The sequence below is a fragment of the Lissotriton vulgaris genome, chromosome 4_1 (assembly GCF_964263255.1).
Source record: "Lissotriton vulgaris chromosome 4_1, aLisVul1.2, whole genome shotgun sequence".
In the NCBI taxonomy this organism is placed as follows: Eukaryota; Metazoa; Chordata; class Amphibia; order Caudata; family Salamandridae; genus Lissotriton; species Lissotriton vulgaris.
The window spans coordinates 2,014,220,211-2,014,245,814 of NC_141691.1; the positions used below are offsets into that span (position 1 = coordinate 2,014,220,211).

The following is a 25,604-nucleotide window of genomic DNA, read 5'->3' on the forward strand; positions in this document are numbered from 1 at the left end:
CAAAAGAGTGAAGGGAACAAGGCCAAAAATATAACGGGTTTTCCAATTTGAGCTGAAATGTGCAATGAGATTACAGTGTGTCTGAACCGGTTGACAGCCCTGGACGCGAGGTCACACCCCATCACTTGAATGTGAATGGCTGTGTTTTCCAGTCACAAAGCTGAACTATAAACTTTGATGTGGAGCATGGATTTAAAATGTGTATATTATGCGTGAGTGCTTATAAACCATGCATTCATGTCTTTCTACTTCCTTGTCGGACGCTGCCAAGAACATCCATTTTCAGACGTCAACCCTTTCTCATTGAAAAGTTGGAGCGCACATTTATAAACGTTCAATAATGCCTGCTGTGCAAACAAACACAAGCCGTTCTAGGGAGCACAAACACAACCACACTGGGATGTTGAAGAAAGCCCTCACTCACCACCTGGTGATGACATGCTTCATCATTGGGCTCCACCAAAGAGACCTAGTGGATCCACTGCTGTTGGATATGTTGTCATCAGACTGATCATCATTAGTTGAATTGTGGGAAGGTGGAGTGTATGTTGCAGCTGAATATGGATATACCTTCTCATACTCGAATTTTTTCAGATCTTTCTGAAATTTGTTAACTTTGGCTTGTGTCAGATTGTCTTTATATTCATTTAACTCTTTATTTATCTCGTCAAGTTTTTTCTTGTAGCCAGTTATTGTAGTTTTAAATTTCGACTCAGTTTCTTGAATTTCTATCTGTAGAGCTTCTGAGAGTCGTAAGGCTGTCTTTATAATTAGGGCGAGCCAGTCGCGGGTGCAATGCCACGCGATCATGGCCCACTCCTTTCTAAATGTAGCATCATTTAGAAAGATTCGCGGAGCATTAGTGACGAGTAGTCCCCGTGGTGCTATGTTTTTAAGGAGATAATTTTTCAGTATTGTGCCATGAAGAATAGTTCGTATCCTGTCTCGTTTAATTTCAGTTAGTTTATCCCACTCAGAGGTGTGTGCTATTACCTGTGAAATAGCTGGATCAGCGAACAGATCAGAGTCAGACAGGATGTTAGCTATTTCTGACTCAGAAAAAGTTAGTCCCAAGTTTGCCATGGTAGACCCAGGATGTTAATAGGAGACAATTGGTTTGATAAAATTCTTAAAAGAGCCTGCGTGCGCTCAATAAGAAAAGCTCTCACAGCTCTGCGCTGCTATGTATGTGTAACAAGAAGAGAGGTAGGGAGAGTAGGCAGACACTCTTGTTCCCCGGTCAATAATCAAAAATCAAGAAAAGAGTGTCTATAGGACAGGCTAAGCCGTTCTAGGGAGCACAAACACAACCACACTGGGATGTTGAAGAAATTAGGAATATTTTATTCATTCCTAATTTTTTGCACTTTTTTCACCTTAAATTTTTTTTTTCACTCTCACGCCCCTAGGTAAGGGTGGGCCTTAGCATGCCCATACCGCCAGGGTTTTACCACACACAGTCCTGATGAATTGCCTGGTAAATTAACACCGTTTCGATGGCAAGAAACATGTCGACTAACTTTTAGGAACCCCCCACTCAATTAAAGTGGACTGTTTCCTCACATATTTTAATTCCTAAGTCTTTAGTGATCATTTAATAAAGTCATTATCTCTGATACACTACTGACTATTTTAATACCCCCAACACTCACTAGTCCTATTTGCACTCAACACGCCCTAAACTCACTATCCCGCTCCGCAGTAATCCTGACGTTGCAGCACACCAAAGAGACACTACGTCTCTTTGGTGGAGCCCAATGATGAAGCATGTCATCACCAGGTGGTGAGTGAGGGCTTTTTCAACATCCCAGTGTGGTTGTGTTTGTGCTCCCTAGAACGGCTTAGCCTATCCTATAGACACTCTTTTCTTGATTTTTGATTATTGACCGGGGAACAAGAGTGTCTGCCTACTCTCCCTACCTCTCTTCTTGTTACACAAACAAACACAAGCACAGGAATGCGACTATCGCTTTAAACGCAGGGTACACTTGTGCTCTTTAATATTTGGAACCCATCCAGTTAAAATGATTGATGACGCATTACATTAAAATGGTACTGTGTAATATCAGCATACCCAAATGTAGTGCATGAAAAATGTGCTCGAGGTGACGTTACATGTTATGCTCGTCGATGCCCTGGCACAGAAAACCTGTCCCGCAGCTGTTTTTCCTCAGGGACTGCCTGAGTAGTCCCAAAGGCATCATCACAGCTTCGCCGAGAGGGTGCTGGGGAGGTCTCTGCCAGCATATACCCCATCAGTGCCGAGTCTGACCCCCCCCCTGTCCTCAGTGACCTCAATCATTTGTCTCTTCCACCCAGAGCGCAATGAAGTTGCCCCCAAGCGCGCAAGGTGCTCTACGACTCCTACATAGGGACTACCCATGAGAATGAATCAACAAGCGACTGTAAAACAGCGACAGAGTCTCTTCAGTGGAGGAGACGGTTCTAAAATGCGAGGCTAATATTTTAGAATGGCGAGGGTGGTCTTAGAGCACCGCCATGTTGGATTGGGGGTTGTTTTCGCTTCATTCGAGTCTGTTCTGCTGAGTGTACCCTCAGGAGAAGCACAGAAATCCCAAACCAGAAGTGGGCGTGCAGAACAGAAGTGTTGTGGAAGCAGCAGCTTCTTGAAGTAAACACGGCACCAGACCCTCTCTGTGCCGCTGTGAGTACTGAGGGCGATCTAAAGGGGCAAGCAGGTAAGTGACCAGTAGGACTCTGCCCCGGAACACCATGGGTGTCAAGTCCCACAATGCACCTCCGAAGGCGTGGGGGGGTGCGCACGTGCATGTCTGTGCGTGTGTGTGTGTGTGAGCGAGGGGTTTGGGGGGGCGGGCTGGCTGTGTGTGTGTGCGCCGTTACTGCATGCGAGCCAAGCAAAAGCAGGGGCTGTGGGTGTGTGTATAAAAGCGCGTCTGCGCAAGCGCGTCTCAGAAGCGGGTCCACAGAACCCAATCGGCCCGTGCCTCGGTCTGTACCACTTGGCAGGCAAGACGGCAACAAAAGAGCTCGCTGGTGACAACGCTTTTGCGCTGCATCACCAGCGAGACCTTAAAAGTCAAAAGGAAGTTCAAAGGAAGAAGAAATGCTGTGAGGGAGAGACAAATGATAGAACTCTGTGTGTGAATGTGAATGCTTAACGCCCCCCCCCCCCCCCACCATGGTGCAGGAGGCCTCCCGGGACCCATCATTTGTCAGTTGCAGGAGTGGGTGAAGGGCTCTTGCAGAAGGCCTGGATGCGACTAAAGCAGGATTCAGTGATTGTCTGTGGACCCTCCCACATCCAGCCTGCACACTCAGTAGGAGTCCATTATCAGAGTCAGACTACAGAGGTGGCAAGCAGCAAAGAGCAACAGGGTTTCATACGTTCTGCATCAGCCTTTTCCTGGCCATGCTGTGATTCCCCTGGATTAAAGAAGTAGTGACGCTAGTGGTGGACTAATTGGGGTCACCCAAACAGGTGAGTCCACCAACAGCCCTTTTCTTTCTACCTTGATGTGTAATAAGGGAAGGCATGGAGTACCTGGCAGGCCCTGGGGGTACTGGGCCGATACCTTAGCAGTCATTATGCCTCACCACCTGGTCACACCCCAGAAGCCCCCACTGGGGCCCCTGCAAGTACTGAACAAAGGCAACTGTTTTAACAATACCTGACAGCGGATGGAATCTGTGTATGAGTGTCTCCTTGCATTGCTTGGTCTGGCTTTCAGAGGTTAGGATTTACAACATCAAGCAGAAATACATTTACCGCAGATGTGGATTGCACATGTTGCTCTGGGATGGAGATGAGAGCCAAGCCAGGTTCAGATCCGGTGACTCTGGCAGTGGCGCTGTCGGCTCAGACTGTCAATGTCTAGGTATTGTAGCAGGGTGGCCCTATGGCTCTGAGCCCTGGCCTGCAGCTCTATCCCAATGATCCTCTGAATAGTGGACATGGCTCCTTTTACATATATGTTTCCTCCATAAATATTTTAAGCTGGGTGAGAAAGATGGGACAGCTTTTCTGTTTTTCAAACTGCACTAAAATGAGTGCACTGCATTACCTCAACGTGTATGTTTTTCGTGTTGTAGGAAAGCACTTAAAACTTGTGTAAAAGCTCCCAGAACTCTGCTACTCTGGAAAGCTGCCCTTCCTTATTGTGGGCCTAAATACAAGAAGGATTCACAAGAAATGGTGTACATTATACGGAATCCCATGATCGGCGGGAGCAGTTTTTATTCGGAGGCTGTTTGGTCCCGATTGCACTGACGGCCAAGTTCACCTAGCCACTGCGCTTTAAGAAGAGGTCTATGTGAATCCTTCTTGTATTCAGGCCCACTATCTACAATAAGGAAGGGCAGCTTTCCAGTTTTCTGTTTCCGTCTACAATCTGAGATTTACGGAGATCGCCTGCAATAGTAGATCTTGCCAGGACTATTACCCAATAGAACAAAAGGGCAGTTTCCCCACTTCCTCCCACATATAACTTGCGATACGTCTGGCACGCCCTTGCAAGAGCAGGAGTATTTTCTACCAACGCTGAAATACTAATCCTCAACATAGTCAAATAGAGAACGTAAATTCTAGAAATCCGTCGCTCGCTTCCCTGGAAGGTCCAGATCCTATACAGGACCGTTTCCAATAACTCTTGAAACATTTACACCCCACCAAATAGAACGCTAGTATACGTACAGCAGAGAAACATAGACATCCAGGACTGAACTCCATAGGGAAATTGTACAGACCCTTTGGTACGACAGACAACAAAGAAAAGTCTTGATAAAGGTGGACCCCATTTGTTCCGAACCACCGAAACGCGTCGACGCAATTTTACTGTACAATTTAAGTCTCCATCATCCATGTTTATATCCAAATTCATTAGTTGTAAAACATAGATGTTAATATCTGGCAGCTTTAAATGTACCAATTGTATTTTACAAGCTTTGTGTTTTACAATTTCTGTCTGTCTTTTCAATTGTGCAGGTCACAATAGAGTATGTTATTATTTGCAAGTTCTTTTTAATTATTTGATTTTGTAACCATGATATGTATAGGTATGTAATGATTTGTTTTTAATTGGTTGTATAATAAATATGTTGTATTTTATACTTTTGTGATTGCATTAGTTTTGACAATAGTGTGCACTTTGAGGCTATGTTTTAGCTTTTCTTGAATTTATCTCAAGGGAACAACTTCTTTTTCTGTAAGGTTACAGAACCACAGAGTCACCTGCATAGCATACAGATCTCATCTACTATTCACCTTTTCTGTATGGAAATATTGTGTCTTGAGTAACTTAATACAAATGCTGAAAGTACCTCAAAACACAGACCACATTCAAAATGCACTCCGAAACACTTTATCACCTTATTCATCTAAAGAGTGAACCAAAGCTCCTTCACCAACTCCTAAGCAAGATAACCTAATTTGACTGCCTGATCACTTTTGAAAAGTGCTTGTGGCAGCCTGTCTGCCCTGTAACTATCATATTTTTCCTAGCTTCTCAATTATCCATCCCTTTTTATGGTTTACCACTCATATCGAAAAGGCAAATAATTGGAACATTGAAATAAAAAAAATTAGGTTATAACAATGCGGCTTAATCTGCAGGATTAAATATCACCAGAGATGACATGGAAGTATTATTCATTGGAAAATAAAAATGTGCTAAAACTTAGACACAAGAGTTTGATCCAGGAGCCCAAGGTGTTTTTAGAGAGAGTATTTTTCTGTCAATTAGTTTAAAAATAACATGCTTAGCTCTTGCAATTATGCAGTGTTTGTGTATTATCATTATGCACACAATGAAGCATATTACCAAGCAATAGCGATAATTATCGCTATTGCTTGGTTAGCGTGAAAAAATTATCGCCGAGCTGCGGCGATTTTTATTGCAGATAAAACCTTGGTATTACCAAGGTTTATCGCAAATGCGATAAAAATCGGCCGCAATGCATGAATATCTCTGAAAAGTCAGCAATATTCATGCATTAGCGAGCTAATGCTCTTAGCCATGTTATCCACCTCCCATTGGATAACATGGCTAAGAACTGCTCAGGGCAGGTGTTAGCTTTTGGAGATATTCGCGCTTAGCGCGAATATCTCCAAAAGTTGGTAATAAGAGATAGCGATGTTAGCGACTGTTTCCAGTCGCTAACATCTTGGCACGCCCACTTTGCATGTCATTAGTGATAAATATCACTGACATGCAAAGTGGGGCCCAAGATGGTCGCTATCTCCTACTAGCTGTCGCTAACTGGTGTTAGCGACAGCTAGGTAATAGGGAGATAATTTTATCTCCGCTTTCTTGGCTTTTAAAGCCAAAAAAGTGGAGATAAACCCCTTGATAATATGCCCCAATGTTCTCTAATTAACCCTTCCTGAACCTTTTGAGGATTAATGCTAAGGGGAATATTCTCAAGAACGGGCGATAATCATCGCCAACCTAGGTTAACGCAATTTTATATAACGCTGTCTATCGCGGGAAACTAACACCATGTTAACGGCGTATTCTCAACACAACGGCAACAGGCGATAGTTTACCAATAACGTGTCAAATGTCTGCGTTAAAATTACTGGGATGATGATAAAGAAGGAAACCCGAACACGAAAAAAAGTTGCGATGGGCCCAACAGCGCTAAAAACATCAGCGATAAGCAGCACCAGGCTGGCTATTCAAATGTCAGGTGGGAAAAATTACCATAAAAGCTGCAAACCCCCCCAAAAAAACAAACTACTGACAAGCACCATGGAGGAAGCTGGAGTAACTACAGAGGCCAACCAGAACTCCACAACGCCCCCCCCCCTCCCCACCCTCCCAGAAGACCAGCCAGGGACCTTGGGGAAGGAGAAGGGCAAGGAGAAGGGGAAGAAGAAGAGGAACCCGCGATTCAGTCCACAGGGAAACCAGATCCTGATAACGGAGGTGATGGAACACCACCAACAACTGTTCATCACCTCTACTGTCTCATTGGCAACTAAGAATGCAATATGGCAGTCCATCTTGGCCAAGGTGAATGCAGTCTGAGTGAAGTGCCAATAAGCGCAGGAATGATGTGAAGCACAAACCTGTTAAAGATTAGACTGCAAAACGTCAACATTATCGGCGCCATCTTGCCCCTTTTCAAGCCCATTCGTGCGCGTAAGCGGCAGCCATTTTGAATGCCATGGCCTCCCTGCCCCTCGCTGATAGCCAGCGCGTCTCTCTCTCTCTTAACCTCGCAAGCATTCCCCCGCACGCTGACAACCCCCGCTCTCTCATGCCTTGGGTCATAAACCCCTCTTCAGCGCAGCTTCACCACGGAATCCCATCCTGTTCCCAGCGCGACACCTCCCCTCATTCCTTTCATAGCCTCGAACCCTTTTGATGCAAACCCCCTTTTCCTGTGTCCCCGTTTGCCTTCCTTGTTCCCAGGCCGCCACCTGGCCCTGCGGATACTGTTTATTACCCCGTACAGTAGGAAGTTTCCCCTCCCCATCAAAAGACCCCCGAACCGATCAAAGCCCCCACCCCATGAGATCCGATCAACCCCATGCATTCCGTGAATCGGCGGAATGCCCTGCTGTGCGACAACCATCACCTGTTGTGACCGGGGTGGGGAATCCAACTGTAAATGTATGTGGGAACGGGTCTGAAGGGGAGATTCCGAGGATGTTCTTTCAAGTACTAAAGTATTGCGAGAATGTGTTATGTGCAATAAAGATCATAAACCCTAGTATAAGAGGCCAGGCCTCAGAGATGTGGTTAGAGCACCTCGTGACGATACTTGCTGTCTGAATTGATGTGTTCTCCTCCGGAGAGAATAAAATCCTCGTTTCCCGCCTTCCAGTCTCCAGCGCCTGCTTCTTCATTGATTAATATTGGTGGGTCATAGAGGCGATACCGCCGGGCAACATAAAAGGGTCTTTGGTTACCGGTTGTCTTTGGAACCCTTTTTAACAATTGGCGTCCCAAACGTGGGGCCCATCAGCGACTCGTGGATCCAGTGGGAGAGGTCCCGACGACAGAGTGAACGACTGCAACGATCGGAAGGTACCCTGTCCGATAGACCCTCATCTGACAGCCGATCATCCGAACTTCACTGGTTCCGAACAGACCTCTCTCGAGTGATCTGCGGTCCTGACTGGGAACCATCAGGAGTGCCACGAGAAGTACGAAGAGAAGAGGACGATCGGGCGCTGGATTCGGAAGACGAGAAACTGTCCATGCGGTCCGGGTAAGGTCGTGTAAACACGACGAATTGCGAAAGTGATAGATAATTGAAAATAATTGATAATTGTTGAGAAAATACTAGTATTACTTTTTGTTAATTTATTGGAGATTCACTGTCTACAAACGGAGAAACAACAGGCTCTCCCTTTATAAACAGCGAAGGATAGGTACGCACCCGTCGGACCTATCTTTCTCCCCCACTGAACAATTGCCCCTTCCCCCTATTGATTAACTGTTATAGATTGTTGTATTTTATACTTTTGTGATTGCAGAGATTCTCTGTCTGCAAACAGGGAAAAATAGGTCCCCTCTTTACAGATAGTGAAAGGGTAGGTGACGCGAACCTTTGCGAGCCTACTTATTCTCCCCATTGACCATATTGATTTTTTATTTTTGACCTAACATTGATCGCTCAGAATTGGTTCATGAGGTATTCACTACGTGCAAACAACGTAGAATAGAAATATTCTGTCTAGTCTTTGCGCGCAGTGATAAGATAGGTAGTGCTGACTATTATCCCATTGTGATCCGTCATGCCTGTCTTCTCCCCACTGGTTAGTAGCCTGTTTAGCCCGGACCGCTTATTAGAGATGAACCATCCGGCTCCGCTGGAAGGCACCCCTAATAAGGACATGTTCACAAAGCATGGATTAGTCGCTATAGCCTATAGCCAGCTGTGGCATAAATATACGAAAAAGGATCGAGAAAGTCAGTGGCCACTGATAGGATCCTTCGAAGACGATAGAATAATCGCACTAGAAACAGCCCTTGGTAAAAACAAGACGACGTCCACTATGCTTGACAGCTTCGGCATGTGGCGAAAAGAAGCCGAACAACGCAAAAAGAGAACTGAGAGTAGGTTGGGAAAAGAGCTGCGGAAAGCAGCCCACCTAGCAGCCCAGAAACTAGAGAAAGAGATAAAAGAAAGAGAGGATACCAAACAGAAGCTAGAAATAGAAACATCAAGCCAGTGCCTGGTTAGAACTCCCTCCACGCTCTACCCTGATTTACACTCAAAACAGCGAACCAACGATGATCTGCTGCTAGGTCCTCCGATCATCCACATGCCCCCTCCATATGCCCCTTCCCAACCCTTAGCCCAACACCCACTATCCCCAGGTACCAGCGAGAGTAGCACCACGGCTTCAGCCCCCATGGCCTCTGTGCCGGCTGAACTCCTCGTATTAGATGTTACGCAAACGACAACGCCGGGCGACCCAGAAGCCCGAAGGGTTGGTCCTGTTAGAGCATATAGACTAAGCAAACATGAACGAGCAGGGGTCGACAAGATAGCAAAGATACTGGTAGAGAAGAGGGAGGATGAAGAGTCCGTCACGGATGTGTTTAATTCTTATACTGGGAGTCACAGACGACACTTTGCTGCACAACTGTGTTACCACGTCTTAAATGCATACGAGGACCGATATCAAGAAAAAGGTCCACAGAGCCTAACGACTCTGTACCGGAAGGTTGATATCGGGGATGAGAGTGAGAGTGATGTGACGGACCTCCTTACGCGTACGCTTGAGGTTTTCCGCCACCTCACTGAACAAAAGCCGAAAACCGAATCCACTACCTCCGTAGCAACCAACCCACAAACTGAACGACCTAACACTATGATGCCGATACGAGAGGCTGCCCCTTACTGGGTTCCTCCACGAGGTGAAGGGACTCACGATGACGCAAACAACAAAGATGCAAAGGGAAGGGTAGTATACAATTGGGTCTACCAACCATGGGACCGGCAAGAGATTCTGACCTTCCGGAAATCTCTGCCTGACCTACGTAAAAATCCCACTGCCTTCTATACTGAGTTGGGTACGGCCCTAGGTTCGACGATTATGACTCTAGCTGACATCGACTTGTTTTTCGGGTTATGTCTACCAGCTGATGTGTGGAAGCAAATCCGGAAAGTCGACCACTCTGAGCTGTTTGGACATAACTGGTCACAACTTGATGGCATAGACAGACAACGAGAACCCGGACAAAAGCCTTTAAAAGCCATTTTAGACCTCCCGGATAAAATCGTGCAGAAATTAAAAACCCTGATCCCAGAAAAGAAAGTGGACTGGTCGATAGTAACGGCTTGTCGCCAGAAACCTCAGGAGGATGTATCGGAATACTTCTCCCGGTTTGAAACGGTGTTCTCCGATTACAGCGGCCAGGACCTGACCACTGCAACCGGACACCATCTGTTTGTCCAGAACTACGTTAAGGGCTTATCACCGGAGGTCTCGCAGAAACTGCAGGCCAGTGAAAGTAGTTGGGCAGCCTCCAAACCTACGGCTATCCTCCAGATGGCCCAATATTATGAGCATCAGAAAAACGAAAACGATAGAACAACAGAGAGGAAGAAGAAAGAATTAAAGGAGAGGGTGATGATAGCACAACTGCAAGGGGTGACTCTGGGACGAGACCAATACCGGGGAAACCATCAGATGAACGTCCCTAAAACGGCACCTCCCAAAGACCGTGCTTCAACTCCCCACATTGGACGTACAGACATTAGGGAGGACCAGTGTGCCTTCTGTAAAGGATCGGGCCACTGGAAATCTCAGTGCCCGGTTCTTTTGGAACTCACCAGAAATAGAGATCCTAGAGATTCAACAAACGAACCAAGATATAGGGGACCACAGCGAGGGCCCCCAAACAACGCAACTAATGATAGATCCAGTAGACCAAACACATTTGACCGACCCCGACAGAACCAATGCCAGCAATCTGACTACGATGACGTTCATGACTTTGCATAGGACTGCCTAGGGCAAGGGAGGGATCCAGTCGAGCTCCATGTTGACCAGCAAGGCCCTTATGTCACTGCTAAGGTCTTGGGTACAAAGTCACCATTCCTGGTAGACACTGGCGCAACACGTAGTGCATTATCTAAACGACTGATTCCAAGGGCACCCTTGTCTGGCTTACTAATAACATCGACAGGTTTCGATGGGACGCCCTCCACTAACCCTTTGTCCGCCCCAATCCTCTTTGACTTAGAAAACAACACCACTGACACCACGTTTTTGCTCTCCTCCAATAGCCCTGACGCAATTATGGGACTCGACTTATTGAAACACTTCCGAGCAACGATTAGATGTTCTCAAGATGGAGTCCGAGTTTTCCTTTACGACAATCCTGTTCTGCTTAGACATTGCCCCCCCAGACACATGCTTTCCATCACCGACGCTGACACTTCCCTGCTTGACACTCTGCCTCCGTATCTGTGGGCCAAAACGGATTCGGATGTAGGGCGCATGATGATTGACCCAGTGCACATCACTGTTCGACCAGATGCCACACTCCCAAAACTTCCACAATATCGGATATCGCCCGAAGGCGAGAAGGCATTGGTAGAAATCATCCAATCACTGATAGACGCAGGAGTGGTAGAGGAAGTAGTTAGCAACGTTTGCAACAGCCCAATCTTGCCCATCATTAAGAAACAGGGAGAAGGAGATGAGAAAGCATACCGCTTCATCATTGACCTTCGAGAGATCAACAAAGTGGTGGTACCCCAGTACCCTGTGGTCTCGGACATTACCACCATCCTGACTTTGATTCCCTCCACTGCCACCACTTTCACTGTCATTGACCTCAAAAACGCATTCTTTTCCATCCCCATCCACCCAGACAGCCGATATCTCTTCGGTTTCACCCTAAAAGCCCGCTCATATAGGTTCTGCCGAGCACCCCAGGGCTACACAGAAAGCCCTAGCATCTACAGCCAGGCCCTCAAGAGACAGCTGGATCAAGTCCAGTTAACCGATGGAGTGGTGTTAGTACAATATGTCGATGACATCCTTTTGGAAGCCGACACCACTCCACTAGCTGTCACAGCCACCATTCAACTCCTGCATTTCCTTGCAGAAAATGGCCACAAGGTCTCTAAGAAGAAGTTGCAATTCTGCCAACCCCAGGTCACTTACCTAGGCCACCTTTTGTCCAAAGACGGAAGGAAACTGACTCCTGACCGGATCCAAACCATTCTCGACACCCCCGTCCCTAAGACCCAGAAACAGGTCCGCTCCCTACTAGGCCTCACCTCCTTCTGCCGACAGTGGTTGCCCAACTTTAGCCTTGTAGTAAAACCACTGCTTTCATTGTTAGCAAAGGACATCCCTCTCCCACTCCCTTGGACCCCTGAGTGTCAGGCTTCTTTCATGCAACTACGAGATGCCCTCTGCTCGGCCCCTGTGTTGGGTACCCCCGATTACACAAAGCCCTTCTCCCTTTACACCCATGAAAGGGAGGGGTGCGCTTTATCTGTCCTGACCCAGTCCATCGGCCCAAAGCAACGACCATGCGCTTACTTCTCAGCCACTCTTGACCCCGTAGCCAGAGCCCTGCCTGCTTGCCTTCGAGCCGTAGCTGCTGCTGCGATCTCTATCCGACAGAGTGAGGGGATCGTGCTCTCGAATTCCCTCACAGTACTGGTACCCCATGCAGTTGACACCCTCCTAAACCAAACCAAAACGCAACACCTGACAAGTGCACGACTGACAGGATACGAACTGACTCTGCTCGCACCCCACATCACTCTGAAGAGATGCACCACACTGAACCCAGCAACCCTGCTGCCCTTACCAGAAAACGATCCCAATGCGCACCCTGTACACGACTGTGTGACCCTCACAGACGAACAGACCAGAAGTAGGGTTGACCTCAGAGACACGGCTTTCCCCGACCCCGACGGAGAGCTGTGGGTGGACGGTTCTTGCATCAAACTCCCCGATGGCACCACTTCAGCTGCCTATGCAGTCACCACGGCTCGAACTGTAGTCGAGACAGCCCGCATAACGCAACGATCTGCCCAGGCAGCAGAACTGATTGCCCTGACACGAGCCTGTATCCTAGCAGCAGGAACCACAGCAAACATTTACACCGACAGCCAGTATGCCTTCGGGGTGGTTCACCATTTTGGGCTCCTTTGGAGGGAGAGGGGATTCTTGACCTCACACGGCACCCCCATTTTGCACGGGGACCTAGTCTCCGCCTTGATCGAAGCCGTCCTTCTCCCCAAAAAGCTTGCAGTCATCAAATGCCAGGCACACAAAAAGGTGACAGACATTATTGGACAGGGAAATGCACTAGCCGACCTCACTGCCCGAGCGACAGCTGAAAATAGGACGACAACACGCATGTACGTGACCAGGTCACAAGCAGAAAAATGGTCTGACGCTAGGGACACTATCAGAGACATTCAAATGGCTAGCACACAACACGAACTGACTGAATGGACGCGGGTGGGATTGAAAGATGACGAAGGCTGCTGGCGGACAAAAGACACAAACAAATGGTTGTTACCTGACTCATACCTGATTCCCATACTGACTATGGCACATTCCCCTGCCCACATAGGATCAGCCCCCATGATTGAACTTGTCTCCAGAGTTTGGCACAATGATAAGATCACAGAGTCCGCCAAACGCCTGGTCCAACAATGTTTGATATGCCTGCAACACAACCCCGGGAAAGGAACTGTAGTACCCCGGGGAGGGTTTGGGGTCCCGAATCACCCATTTGAAGTCCTGCAGATGGACTACATCCAACTAGACAGATGTCAAGGCCTGAAATATGTACTTGTGGTGGTATGCGCATTTAGTAAATGGGTGGAAGCATATCCAACCCGTGACAACACTGCTATGGCCACAGCAAAAGTACTGTTAAAGGAGTTTTTCCCCCGTTACGGCCTTTGTCGAATTTTGTGGAGCGACAATGGCCCCCACTTCGTAGCCGAAGTTATCCAACTCATTTTGAAGGGGTTGGGTGTAAAACAAAAGTTCCACGCAGTCTTCCACCCCCAATCTGCTGGACTAGTTGAACGACATAACGCCACACTGAAACTAAAATTGGCCAAAATAGTAGCTACCACAGGACTGAAATGGCCAGACGCACTCCCCCTGGCGTTGCTTTCAATGCGTTCCACCCCCACCAAACACCACTTGACGCCATACGAGGTTGTTTTCGGCCGGCCTATGAATGTCTGGTCTGCACCGAAACCAACTTCCATTCATGACGTCCCGGACGTCCTAATGTCTGATTACTTATGTCAGTTGACTAAAACGCTGTCTGTTATCCATCAACAGGTGCTGCATGCCATCCCTGACACTTCCAGGGGTCCCGGACACACCATTCAGCCTGGGGATTTCGTCCTGATCCGGAATTTCCAGCGTGCCAAGAGTCTGGAACCCCGGTGGACGGGCCCCTGGCAAGTCCTCATCACCACCCGAACAGCACTACGGGTGGAGGGAAAACGCAACTGGCTGCATGCACACCACTGTAAGAAGATCTCCTCGACCCTGACCTCGACCGAAAACATCGACAACCAAGAAGAGCTCCTGAACAAGGACCGACCATCACTAACCTGCTATCCTGATACCGACACACTTGAACTTTCAAAATTCTCTGATCCCACAGTGCCATCGAAAGAAGGGTATTTCCTGCGTCGAAAGGAGGGAGTCTCGGCTAAGTAGACCACGGACTGAGTTAAATCTCAGAACGGTGACCTAAACACTACCAAGGGTTACCCGGAGAGAAGCAAAACAAAGTCTGTGGTTCTGCCCGCTACCGAGCCCCTTGAAGATGATGGAAGCGCCAGATAAGAAGATGATGGAAGCGCCAAATAAGAAGATGATGAAGGAAACAGGAAATACCCACCGCAGAAACCCAAAAGCAGACAGACTCCATAGCCCAAAGACTATTGCGCTCTTCATCACAATCTTCTTCTGCTTTCTCCTCATGACCACACTCTGGATTGTGGAAGAAAATGCACCTGCTCACGAAACATTCCTGACCACTGTCCAGCCTACCACCATGAAGGAACATTATCTGATCTCGCTCTCTCCCCAACTCAGAGAGAGGCGAAGGGAATTTTGGAATAACTCCTTCGTACAACTACTTCACCAGCACAACCTTGCCACCAATGCCACCAACTGTTGGATCTGTGGGTTGCTACCCCACGCCACTGGACACTCGATACCATTCATCCCTTCACCTTTCTCAGTTCACGGCTCCTGTCTTGCCTGGCTGATGCTTCTGCAAGAAAGCTTTAAGGACAATGCCACCTCCAGCAAAACGGTAACGCATTTCTACCACGGGGTCTGGCGGAACAGAACAAAGACACCCTTCTGCCCGCAGACCAACAACAACACAATCCACTTGGACATCCCTGCTAAAGAACAAGTTGAAATGCAAGTGTTCAATAATCCAACCAGAACCACCTTCTCCTACCTGCGAAAACGAACGTCTGCCACTCTGACTGTGGCCCTGTCAGTCATCAACGTCACCGGCCACATGTGCATGGAAGGGCTTGGGACTCAGCTGGTAGGCCACAGTGCCTGCCGGTTTTCTAGAACTCTGGACTCTGCCGACCCACCTTCCTTTGTGGCATCTCCAAACACGTATTTCGTCTGCGGCACGAAGGCTTACACCTGGCTCCCCAAAGGCTGGGGGGGCACTTGTTTCATTTCTTTCATCCTTCCTCCGACTTATGTGGCATCAGCAAATCATCACAGACAAAAACGAGCCAAGGACATCGAACAAGCCGATTCAACAGGAGCGCAATTCATCGATGCTATGAAAGGACTAGTCCCCCTCTGGGGCCCGATGGCAAACAGCCGTGCCATCCGACATCTGACTCAAGCAGTTGAGACAACAATGAACATCACAGCGGGTATCCTTGCTAACAACACCGCTGAACTTCAAGCGGTCCGCTTGGTGGCCCTCCAGAACCGCCTTGTCCTGGATGTGGTTCTTGCGGATCGTGGTGGGGCATGCCGCATTATTGGGTCCAGCTGCTGTACGTACATACCGGACAATTCACCCTCAGTGTACAAGGCCATCGAACATCTTCATAGACTCTCTTCAGAAGTCCACCAAGAACAAGAAGAATGGTCGCTGGGTGGGTGGTTCTGGAGCACCGTTAAAAACTGGGGCTGGAGACTATTCACCATTATCCTGATTCCCGTGGTTGTACTATGCGGTTTATGTTTAGGAATTCAATGTCTACCACCCCTGTGTACATTATGTGTAAATTGTATTTGCCCTAAGACTGTGGACTTTGAAAACGAACGTATGAGAGCAATATATGATGCCGAGGTTAGGAATTTGATGAAGATTGACATTGAGTAAGCAAGTTGGCTAAGATATGTTGAAAAGGGAGGACTGTTAAAGATTAGACTGCAAAACGTCAACATTATCGGCGCCATCTTGCCCCTTTTCAAGCCCATTCGTGCGCGTAAGCGGCAGCCATTTTGAATGCCATGGCCTCCCTGCCCCTCGCTGATAGCCAGCGCGTCTCTCTCTCTCTTAACCTCGCAAGCATTCCCCCGCACGCTGACAACCCCCGCTCTCTCATGCCTTGGGTCATAAACCCCTCTTCAGCGCAGCTTCACCACGGAATCCCATCCTGTTCCCAGCGCGACACCTCCCCTCATTCCTTTCATAGCCTCGAACCCTTTTGATGCAAACCCCCTTTTCCTGTGTCCCCGTTTGCCTTCCTTGTTCCCAGGCCGCCACCTGGCCCTGCGGATACTGTTTATTACCCCGTACAGTAGGAAGTTTCCCCTCCCCATCAAAAGACCCCCGAACCGATCAAAGCCCCCACCCCATGAGATCCGATCAACCCCATGCATTCCGTGAATCGGCGGAATGCCCTGCTGTGCGACAACCATCACCTGTTGTGACCGGGGTGGGGAATCCAACTGTAAATGTATGTGGGAACGGGTCTGAAGGGGAGATTCCGAGGATGTTCTTTCAAGTACTAAAGTATTGCGAGAATGTGTTATGTGCAATAAAGATCATAAACCCTAGTATAAGAGGCCAGGCCTCAGAGATGTGGTTAGAGCACCTCGTGACGATACTTGCTGTCTGAATTGATGTGTTCTCCTCCGGAGAGAATAAAATCCTCGTTTCCCGCCTTCCAGTCTCCAGCGCCTGCTTCTTCATTGATTAATATTGGTGGGTCATAGAGGCGATACCGCCGGGCAACATAAAAGGGTCTTTGGTTACCGGTTGTCTTTGGAACCCTTTTTAACAAACCCAAGCTGAAACTCGCTAACAACTGGAAATCAGCAGTGCAGACTGGAGGTGGGAGTTCAGTGCCATGTCAGGAGCTGGATGAGATGGAGGAAATGGTGTCCATAGTAATCAGTGGGGAGACTGTGGCAGGAGTTGGGGTACGAGACACTGCTCAACATGACCTGACCCAACAGCAAGAGGGTTAGTAAAGAACCAGGGACAGGGAGACAAGGGGAGATGGGCACAATGGCACACATGCACAATTAAGTATAGCACAGTGCACACCCACAATGACTCTGCGTCTTGTCTCTAATCTCCTGGGCATACTGTAGCACACATAGAAACAGCAATTAGACCCCAGTCGACAATGTGCCCAGAGGGGGCCCTCCCCACACATCACTAATCTCACAACAAACCCATGTACATGTGCTGAACCAAGCAAGCTGCGGGTCCATCAGCCACACTGACAATGCAAGTGACACTGCATGACGATTAGCATGGCTGCAGTCCAATCTCATGACATGGTGCACGCCATGACCCTGAGGTGACTGGGTGTGGACCACATCCGTAAAGGAGCAGGTCTCACTCTGACACATCCATGTGCACAAACAACCCCTGACGTCATCCCCCTTACGTCCACGTTGCTCATGTTGTGGATCTGACCCCAATGGACACCCAAAATGACGCCCTGTTGTCTTTTTTTGGACACCAGCGACAGCCTTCATGTCATGTTTTTGTACACATGTGATACACTGATGAGTGGGATTATATACTACATTTGACACCATGAAATGGCATTTCGAATACATGACACCATAAATATCCTCTCTGTACAGAGGTGACATACCCACCATATATTCAATATTCGTGAGATTGTTAGCCCTTAATGTTACACTTACACTTGTTAGAGTGATGTGCTAATGCAGAGGACTGACATGCACACAGGGAATGTGTTTTGCAATGAATTTATTTGCACATGCTGTTAATGTGGTCATATTTTACTGTTCCATGATTGCTAAGGACAGTCACAATGTGACGTGCTTATGCAAAGAAATTGTTAATGATTGTGCCCCTTCGGGCTATTCCAGCTGGAGCTGAAGGGGGTTGTAGTCCACCTGCCTCATCTTCCTCATCATTGTCCGGTGCATCTGCCACCTGGATCCATGGGGCATTGGTGCGTACACATATGCAATACACAACATGCAATGATCATCTTGCACACAGTCGTCCTCCTGTGGTGTCCAGGCACCTGAAACATGACTTTAACACTCTAAATGTGCACTCAACAATGCCCTTGGTGCGTTTGTGGACCACATTGTACTGCCTCTGGGCCAGGGTGTTCGGGACTCAGAGGGTTGTCATCATCCACAGGCAGAGTGCATATCCTTGATCACCTGTGAGAGGTAAGTGAGATTTGTGTTAATTGGTGGGTCTACATGCTGTGTTGGCAGACTTACAAGTTTTGTGGCGTGTGATTTCTGCAACTGTGGGGTTCATGTTTGCCATGAATTGCTTCTGGTTAATGTGGGGGATCAACGTGTACTACATAGCCTCACAGGTGCTCCTCCCTCCCCGAGCCTATTTGTGTGCGTTGCGCAGTTGTATCACTTGCACTCCTACGGCACACCATTGTCATGCCTGTCTGTGCATGTCCACAAGCCTGACAACAACACTGTAATGTTGTCCGTTGAAGGTGGGCGGCCACATGTGTGTAGGCCTATGGTAAGGATAGGGCGGACACATATGTCGCATTCAGGCCTGGCTGAACTTGCTCTGCGATTGAGGCTAGGCCTTTGGCTTATGCTGCGGCAATGAAGATGCACACAACAGATGGCATGTATGAGCCAAGACCCCGAGCGGTCTTGCTCTCCTTTACTTATCCATTCGGGTGAGCCCGCCCTCCGGGTGCATGCTACATTGCAACATTTTCGATTAAGGGCTGGGTGGCGCCGAAACTACAACGGAGACACACGCCATAGTTACTTTTATAGTTACTTTTATGGCCAGCCCAGAACTGAACCACGCCCTGAGCCTGGAACTGAACCACGCCCTGAGCCCAGAACTGAACCACCCCCAGAGCCCCGGGCCATTTCTTCACACTCCTCACACACCTACGCATGGGCCCCCGCTGCTGTGCTGGGATGTCGTGCCCTTCAGAGCATGTCTCCAGAAGTTCCACCCAAGCTTTCCAGTGGCCTGCCTGGGATGGGGGTGGCCCCACGACTGGGAGGGCTCCAGTGGCGTTACAGATGACATGCTGTTGGCTGCTGGAGGCGTACTTGTGGTGTAGTCAAACGGGACGATGACTTGCGGTGCACTTAAGTAATAGCACCTGAAGAGCTGAGTGGGTGTGCAGCCTGCGATGATGCAGTGGCCTGGAGGCTGGACGGTGACTTGTGGTGCACAGAGGAAATGGCACCTGAGGCACTGCATCTAAAATGGTCCTACCACCACATGGCGATGACTTGCGGTGTGCTGAGGTAGGCCCACCGGCAGAGCTGAGCGGGTGTACAGCCTGCGATGATGCAGTAGGCCTGGAGGTCCGGACTTGATTTTATTTGTGTGAGACCTGCTTGACCGCAGTGTAGACCAAAGGGAGCAGTCAGTACACACAGAACTCCGCGGAGTGGTGCAGCTGGGTGCCCTTGGGGGGCCTGTTGCGTGGAAGCCAGCGATCAGCTGAGGAGGCTGCCAAGCTCGTGGGCTCTCGGGCTTGAAGATTGCACCTGCATGTGTTAGGCCCTCTTGGAGACCCGCCAGAAGTGGCACATGAGCAGTGAGCCCAGGGTGTGCTGGGGCGGGCAATCATCACTGGGCGCTCGATGGGTCTGGGGTCCAGCAGGATGGGGTGCAGCAGGCGTACAGGATCATGCAGGCACCACCGGTCATGGTGGCGGCCTCGTGGCAGGGTAAGGGTTGCTGCCATGACAGACACATCCCCTGCAGGCGATAACAAGATGTGCGCCGGGTGGCGTGTGACGTAGCCACCTTATCGCAGGTGTAGATTTGTCCGTTGAAGGTGGTCGGCCTCGAGTGTGTAGGTCTATGGTCAGGATATGGCGGACACAGAGACACATGCAGTAGCTACTTTGGTGGCCATCTCAGAAGTGAACCACGCCCAGAGCCCTGAGCTATTTATTCATACTCCTACGTTGGACTGGTGTACGCCGGCCCAGACAACTACGCTTACGCTTACAGGGGGGGCAACATAGCTACATGTCTGAGGGCTTCCCCACTGCCTGAGGTAACAAGGTTGCATCCACTGTCCACAACACAACAAACACCAGCAGTATATGTCCACATTGACATATTGGTGCTCTGCATACTCAAGACTGTCCAGCCCATCACCGCCACACTTGGCATTGCGTACATTTTTATTCATGGGTCACTTGCCTCCTTCGCACATTCTTGGTTCCCACCTCTTCCCACATTCTGCAATTGTGTGGCAGAGGAGCTATGCCTTTGTGGATGGTTTGTCTACATGTCTAACCCCTGTTACCACAGTTACTTGTGTTGTCATCTCTGGTGGGTGGGCATTGTTTGGCATGATGTATTTGATTTTGTTACTTGTGTATTCCCACAGTTGTGAGTTGTATGATTTTGGAGGTGAGGTGTGTGGTGTGTTCCGTTGGTACTTACCAACAAGCAGTCCATTTCCATAGTTGCCATCCTGGAAGCGTTGGTTGATGATGGACTGTCGGAGGATGTAGGAATCATGCACACTGCCTGGGAAATTGGCGACGACGTTGTTGAACAGTCCCCAGTGGTCCACTATCGCCTGCACATTGATGGATGTGTTTGCTTTCTGTTGCAATAATTGTGTGCAGTGTCAACAGGGGGCACAATTAGGACATGTGTGCAGTCAATTGCCCCCAACATGTGCGGGAAGCCAGCTATGGCGTAGAATCCTTGCTTGGTCTCCAGCTGTTCCTGCACAGTATGGGGGAAGTGAAGGTGCTGGGATATCAAGCTGATGATGGCATCCAAGACAGGTGTGAGGAACTTTGTAAGGGCTGGCTGTGAGACTCACTGGTTGGACGGTACCGGAGGCCAACAAGTGCAGCACAGCCAGCAGCTTTGTCTGCGGAGGGATGTTGTTTGTCTGCTGTGTTTGTACCATCAGCCTGTGTGCAATGTGGGTCAGGATGCGCAGGATGGTTGTCCTTTTGAGCCTGTAGAGGGCAATGACATCCCCTGGCGTTAAGTCTGTGATGCTGGTGCGTTTTCAGAAGGTCTGCTGTCTTAGTGTAGTAGTCCGGAGGGGTGGTCCTGGGGGTGGGGGTGGTCCTGAGGGTGGTGGTGGTGGTGGGTGTTGTGGCCCTCTTGGGTCTCCGAGCTGCATGATTAGTAGCTCCATGGCATCTGTTGGTCTTCAGTAGTGGCTCTGGGCTGGGCTCCCTTTATACTGCAGGTTTTTGTCCTAGACCAGAAAAAAGCAGGTTTTAAGTCCCTGCTGCTAACATGCCTTATCGCCTGTTTTTAGCCCACATCGCCGATCTAGCTGGTCGTTGAGAATATCGCGAAGTGGTGTTATCGTGAGTTTTTTTACGGGAATGCCTACACTATGATTAGCGTTAGTTGTCTCTGTCAACCGTGGCAATGTTTTTAGTAGCAGCTATTGCAGGTAAACTGGTGATGTCGGCTGTTAGGGCAGGCTTGTGAATAGGGCGATACATCTATCGCCACTTTTGTGGTAGAAAAGTGCCGCTAAATTGGTGATGAGTCCGTGAGAATATGGCCCTAAGCGTTTACTTTTGAGTATTCAGGGACATTAGGAACTGCGGATTATCATTTTTGAGAATCCGACAATGTAATTTTCTGTCCAAAGTGAGTGCTCTTTGTGCAAAGTTTTAAATTCTATGGTTTCTTTTTAGGAGTTTCCTAAACACTTTAATGACATTTTTCTATTTCTCATTATGTCATAATTGTTTGAGAGAATTTCCTAATCTTTTGTTACCTCAAATTACTTAGCTGGCAGAAATTCAGCATCTAACTTATGAATGAAAGACCAAAGTCAGCATTGTAATTTCCATACATTTTCCCAATATGATGCAAACTTTCTTTCACATTCAAAATTTACAAATACACGATCTATGAGTAATTTAAAAATACACTATGTAATGGAATGATCACTGCTTTCAGTACATTTTATTTGCACCGTTCTCATCCATTTAGTCTAGGAGTAATACTTACTGTTGAAATTCTCTGTAGGTCCTGTTTCCTCTTACTGCAATAGTCTTCTCAACCTTTTGAGCATGACAAAAAGAGGTCAAGCCAACTTTCAATGGGGTCCTTCATCATTTGCAATTTGAAGTTTTGGACCTTTGCACAACTGGAAAAATAATAACAATAATTTGTATTATAGCTATTATAATAAAAAGAATAATACTTTTCTTTAAAATACCATATTAGACTGGGGTTTCATCATTTCTAAATACCAGATGTTACAATCACCCATTTAAAGGTGGTTAAAGTACCAACAGCAGAAGGATGAATACTATTTCTGGCCCTAGAATCCGTCATCTGCAGACCACGTCTGATGTCAACAGTGTCCACCTAGTTTACAATCTCTGATATATAAATTAACCAGTATGATTTCCTTTCTATGTAAAATTTACTGTAAGATCATCTTGGAGACAACACTTAAAAAATTAAATAAGTTCCAATTCATCAGTTAGAATTTGTTTTCTTCCTTGGTCAGTCCCGACTGTCTTCACTTTGGGCACCTTTGACCTGGATCCTTAAGGAAGTGCCTGCCCCCGTAACCTGGATCTAGGTCCTACAGGACACAGCCAATGCAAGCTTGTTATACGCACCATCTACATTCAATATCTCTCCCGATAGCGCATGACCTGTACCAGATATTCAGGACAGCCACCATTATGTCAATGAGTTTCATTACCATTAGGACCACTACACTTCTCCCATTCTTGTAAGGATAACCTAAAGCTTTGCATGGATTCAATATCTTTGAAACTAAATCTAAATTTCTTGAAAACAGAATAAGCCACTAAAAACAACCATAATCAACTGTTTCACATCATAAAAGCACAGACATCTAACACCAGAACAGCCCTTTTTATGGCAGCAGATTGATGTACTAAAATGATAGGTTGTTTTCATCAGATATCCAAAACAAGAAATGAAACCTTAGACACTTCCCTTTTAGATAGAACATTAAGATGTCAGTAGTGTCAAGCCAAATGGACCATCCAACCTCTGATTCTCTTTGTCTACTCTCAACATTGACTCAGCTTAATACAATGTTGCCTCCACAAAGTCATTTAGACACCAACTGCATCCTCTAATGCCAATCCTAGAAAACACACCTCATCTCAGAAGATCATTGGCGGAAGTTCATTGGTCAAATTCTTCTTTGAACCAAGGATCAGTACCTAAACCAGTATTTAAAATGGTTGAGGGGAGGAGGTGAGAGGTGTTATTGCTTCCTTGGACCCATGCATTTTGAGAGGCCTGTGCTCATGCAGCCGTTATTATTTTTAAGATCTCAAAGCAAAACTGCCTTCTTTATTAATGGAGGGAGAGAACACAGCTAATTCCTAAAAATAATGCCAGATACCTCAATCTGCCATGTTTCTCCTTTCTCTACAGAATAATTCTTTATCCTTACTTCTAACCCCAAGAGTTGGCTATCTCACACATCCTCATTATAGACACACACATCATCTGGAATATGCTGCTCTTCTCTACTGTAAGTGTGTCCTGCAAGAGCTCACAATTAATCCCTCAGAGATCCTCACTAACTCGTCCAAAATGTACATCCTATTTTACACAGGAAGAGCACAATGGTCTTATCTTCTTATGCGTTTTGCACGTTATCATCAGGAACATATTGAACAAAAAACAGTATTTTTATTGTTTCTCATGGCTGATGCTACGTTAAGGCATCACAGATATCTGCCTTAGGCTTCCAACGCACATTGTCACCTAAGGGCACCAGTTCACAAAAAAAGGCCCACAAATTACTCTATTGTTAGAGAATTGAAGTACCAAAAGAGGAAAGTTTTCATTTTGTCTCAGCTGCTAAAACTTTGTTGTTTACATTACTTTGTATTTCTTTGCGGCACAAATTTAGACTTGAATGGAATTGTGATTCAGATCTGTTATCTCTGTTGATTGCGTTTTCAGGTGCATATAATGTTGGGTATGCGATGAGGAACACACCTAACAAGGTGGCACAGTACATTGAAAGGCGAGATGGTGGAGTTCCTGCTAGTCCCAACAACGTTATCATCTCATGGGGATCTACCCGGGCTATTCTGGTGAGTAGACTTCGCCCCTCTACCTAAGGAGTTGTCCAGAAATATGGGTTGGTGGATAAGGAATGATAGACTTATGGGGCCAGCATAGCAAATTTTATGTATTGCTAATCTTTTTTATGTACTGAATAAAGATAATTTGATTTGATTTGATTTGATTTGAATTTGATATTGCTAATCTTGCATCCCCTGATATAAGCAAAAGAGTATAGAGCAATGACGCAAAGAGACAGCAGCTCAGAGAGAGAGCGAGAGATAATTGAAGGTTTCTGTTCTTGAAAGATCTAACTTGAATCATTGGTCGCTGATTGCAGGATCTTCAAAGAAGTTCCATATTAGTACATGAAGCTGTTAGAAAAAATCCCAAATTCAATGAAAAAAGTCAATGATTATAAATAAAGACAGACTTGTACACTTAATTTCACAGCCAGGGACAGTTATCTCACAAAGTTTACAACGTCTTAGATCAAAGCAAAAGAAGAAAAGAAATGGAATTTGGCTGCCACTAAGATTGAGAAGAGCCTCCTTTATTCAGGGCTTGGGATTAATGAATAAAGGTTTGAGGTTGGACATAAGTGTCAAAGGATAAAAGTGTGAGTGCATGTTATGAGTGTAAGTGCTAAAGAGATATAAAACATCACAGGCATAAGAACAGCTCCACAGAAATCTGGGTTAATAAGCTGTGCAATTGGAATGGCTGCAAAGTGCACCATTTAATAAATGGGAAGCATCACTCCCTATCTTTTGTGACAAAGGTATGACACATGTCTGAGATGTTCCTTGATAAAGGCACAGAATTCTGAGGTAGATTGTGATATCCTTTTAAATTTGGCTGGTGGTAGTGTAGTTTTTTATAATACATAGTCACACAAACTTCCTTCACTGCTCTCATTATAAATCTTCGGTCTCTCACTCCTCCTCATCAAATAAATGTTCGCAGACAGCATGTAATAAAACTTGATTTGGTTCTGTGAATATACACACAGAACAAGAATCAACCAGTCATTTCTTGCAAACACATACTTCTAACCAGTTTGGTGTAAGTCGGTGTTAAAGGTACTTTTGTGCTTTAGAATGTGTGCGCACCATATGTATGTATGTATTTATTTATGCATGT

General features: G+C 47.1%; 1 protein-coding gene across 1 annotated transcript in view; it reads left to right on the forward strand.

The window, feature by feature from the left end:
* Positions 1–25,604, forward strand: part of LOC147724878 (alanine aminotransferase 2-like) — a 164,825-nt gene that overhangs the window by 62,853 nt on the left and 76,368 nt on the right. The window contains exon 4 of the mRNA XM_086966404.1: positions 24,357–24,490. Coding sequence (XP_086822530.1) covers positions 24,357–24,490 — 134 coding nt within the window. The remainder of the gene's footprint in view (positions 1–24,356; positions 24,491–25,604) is intronic.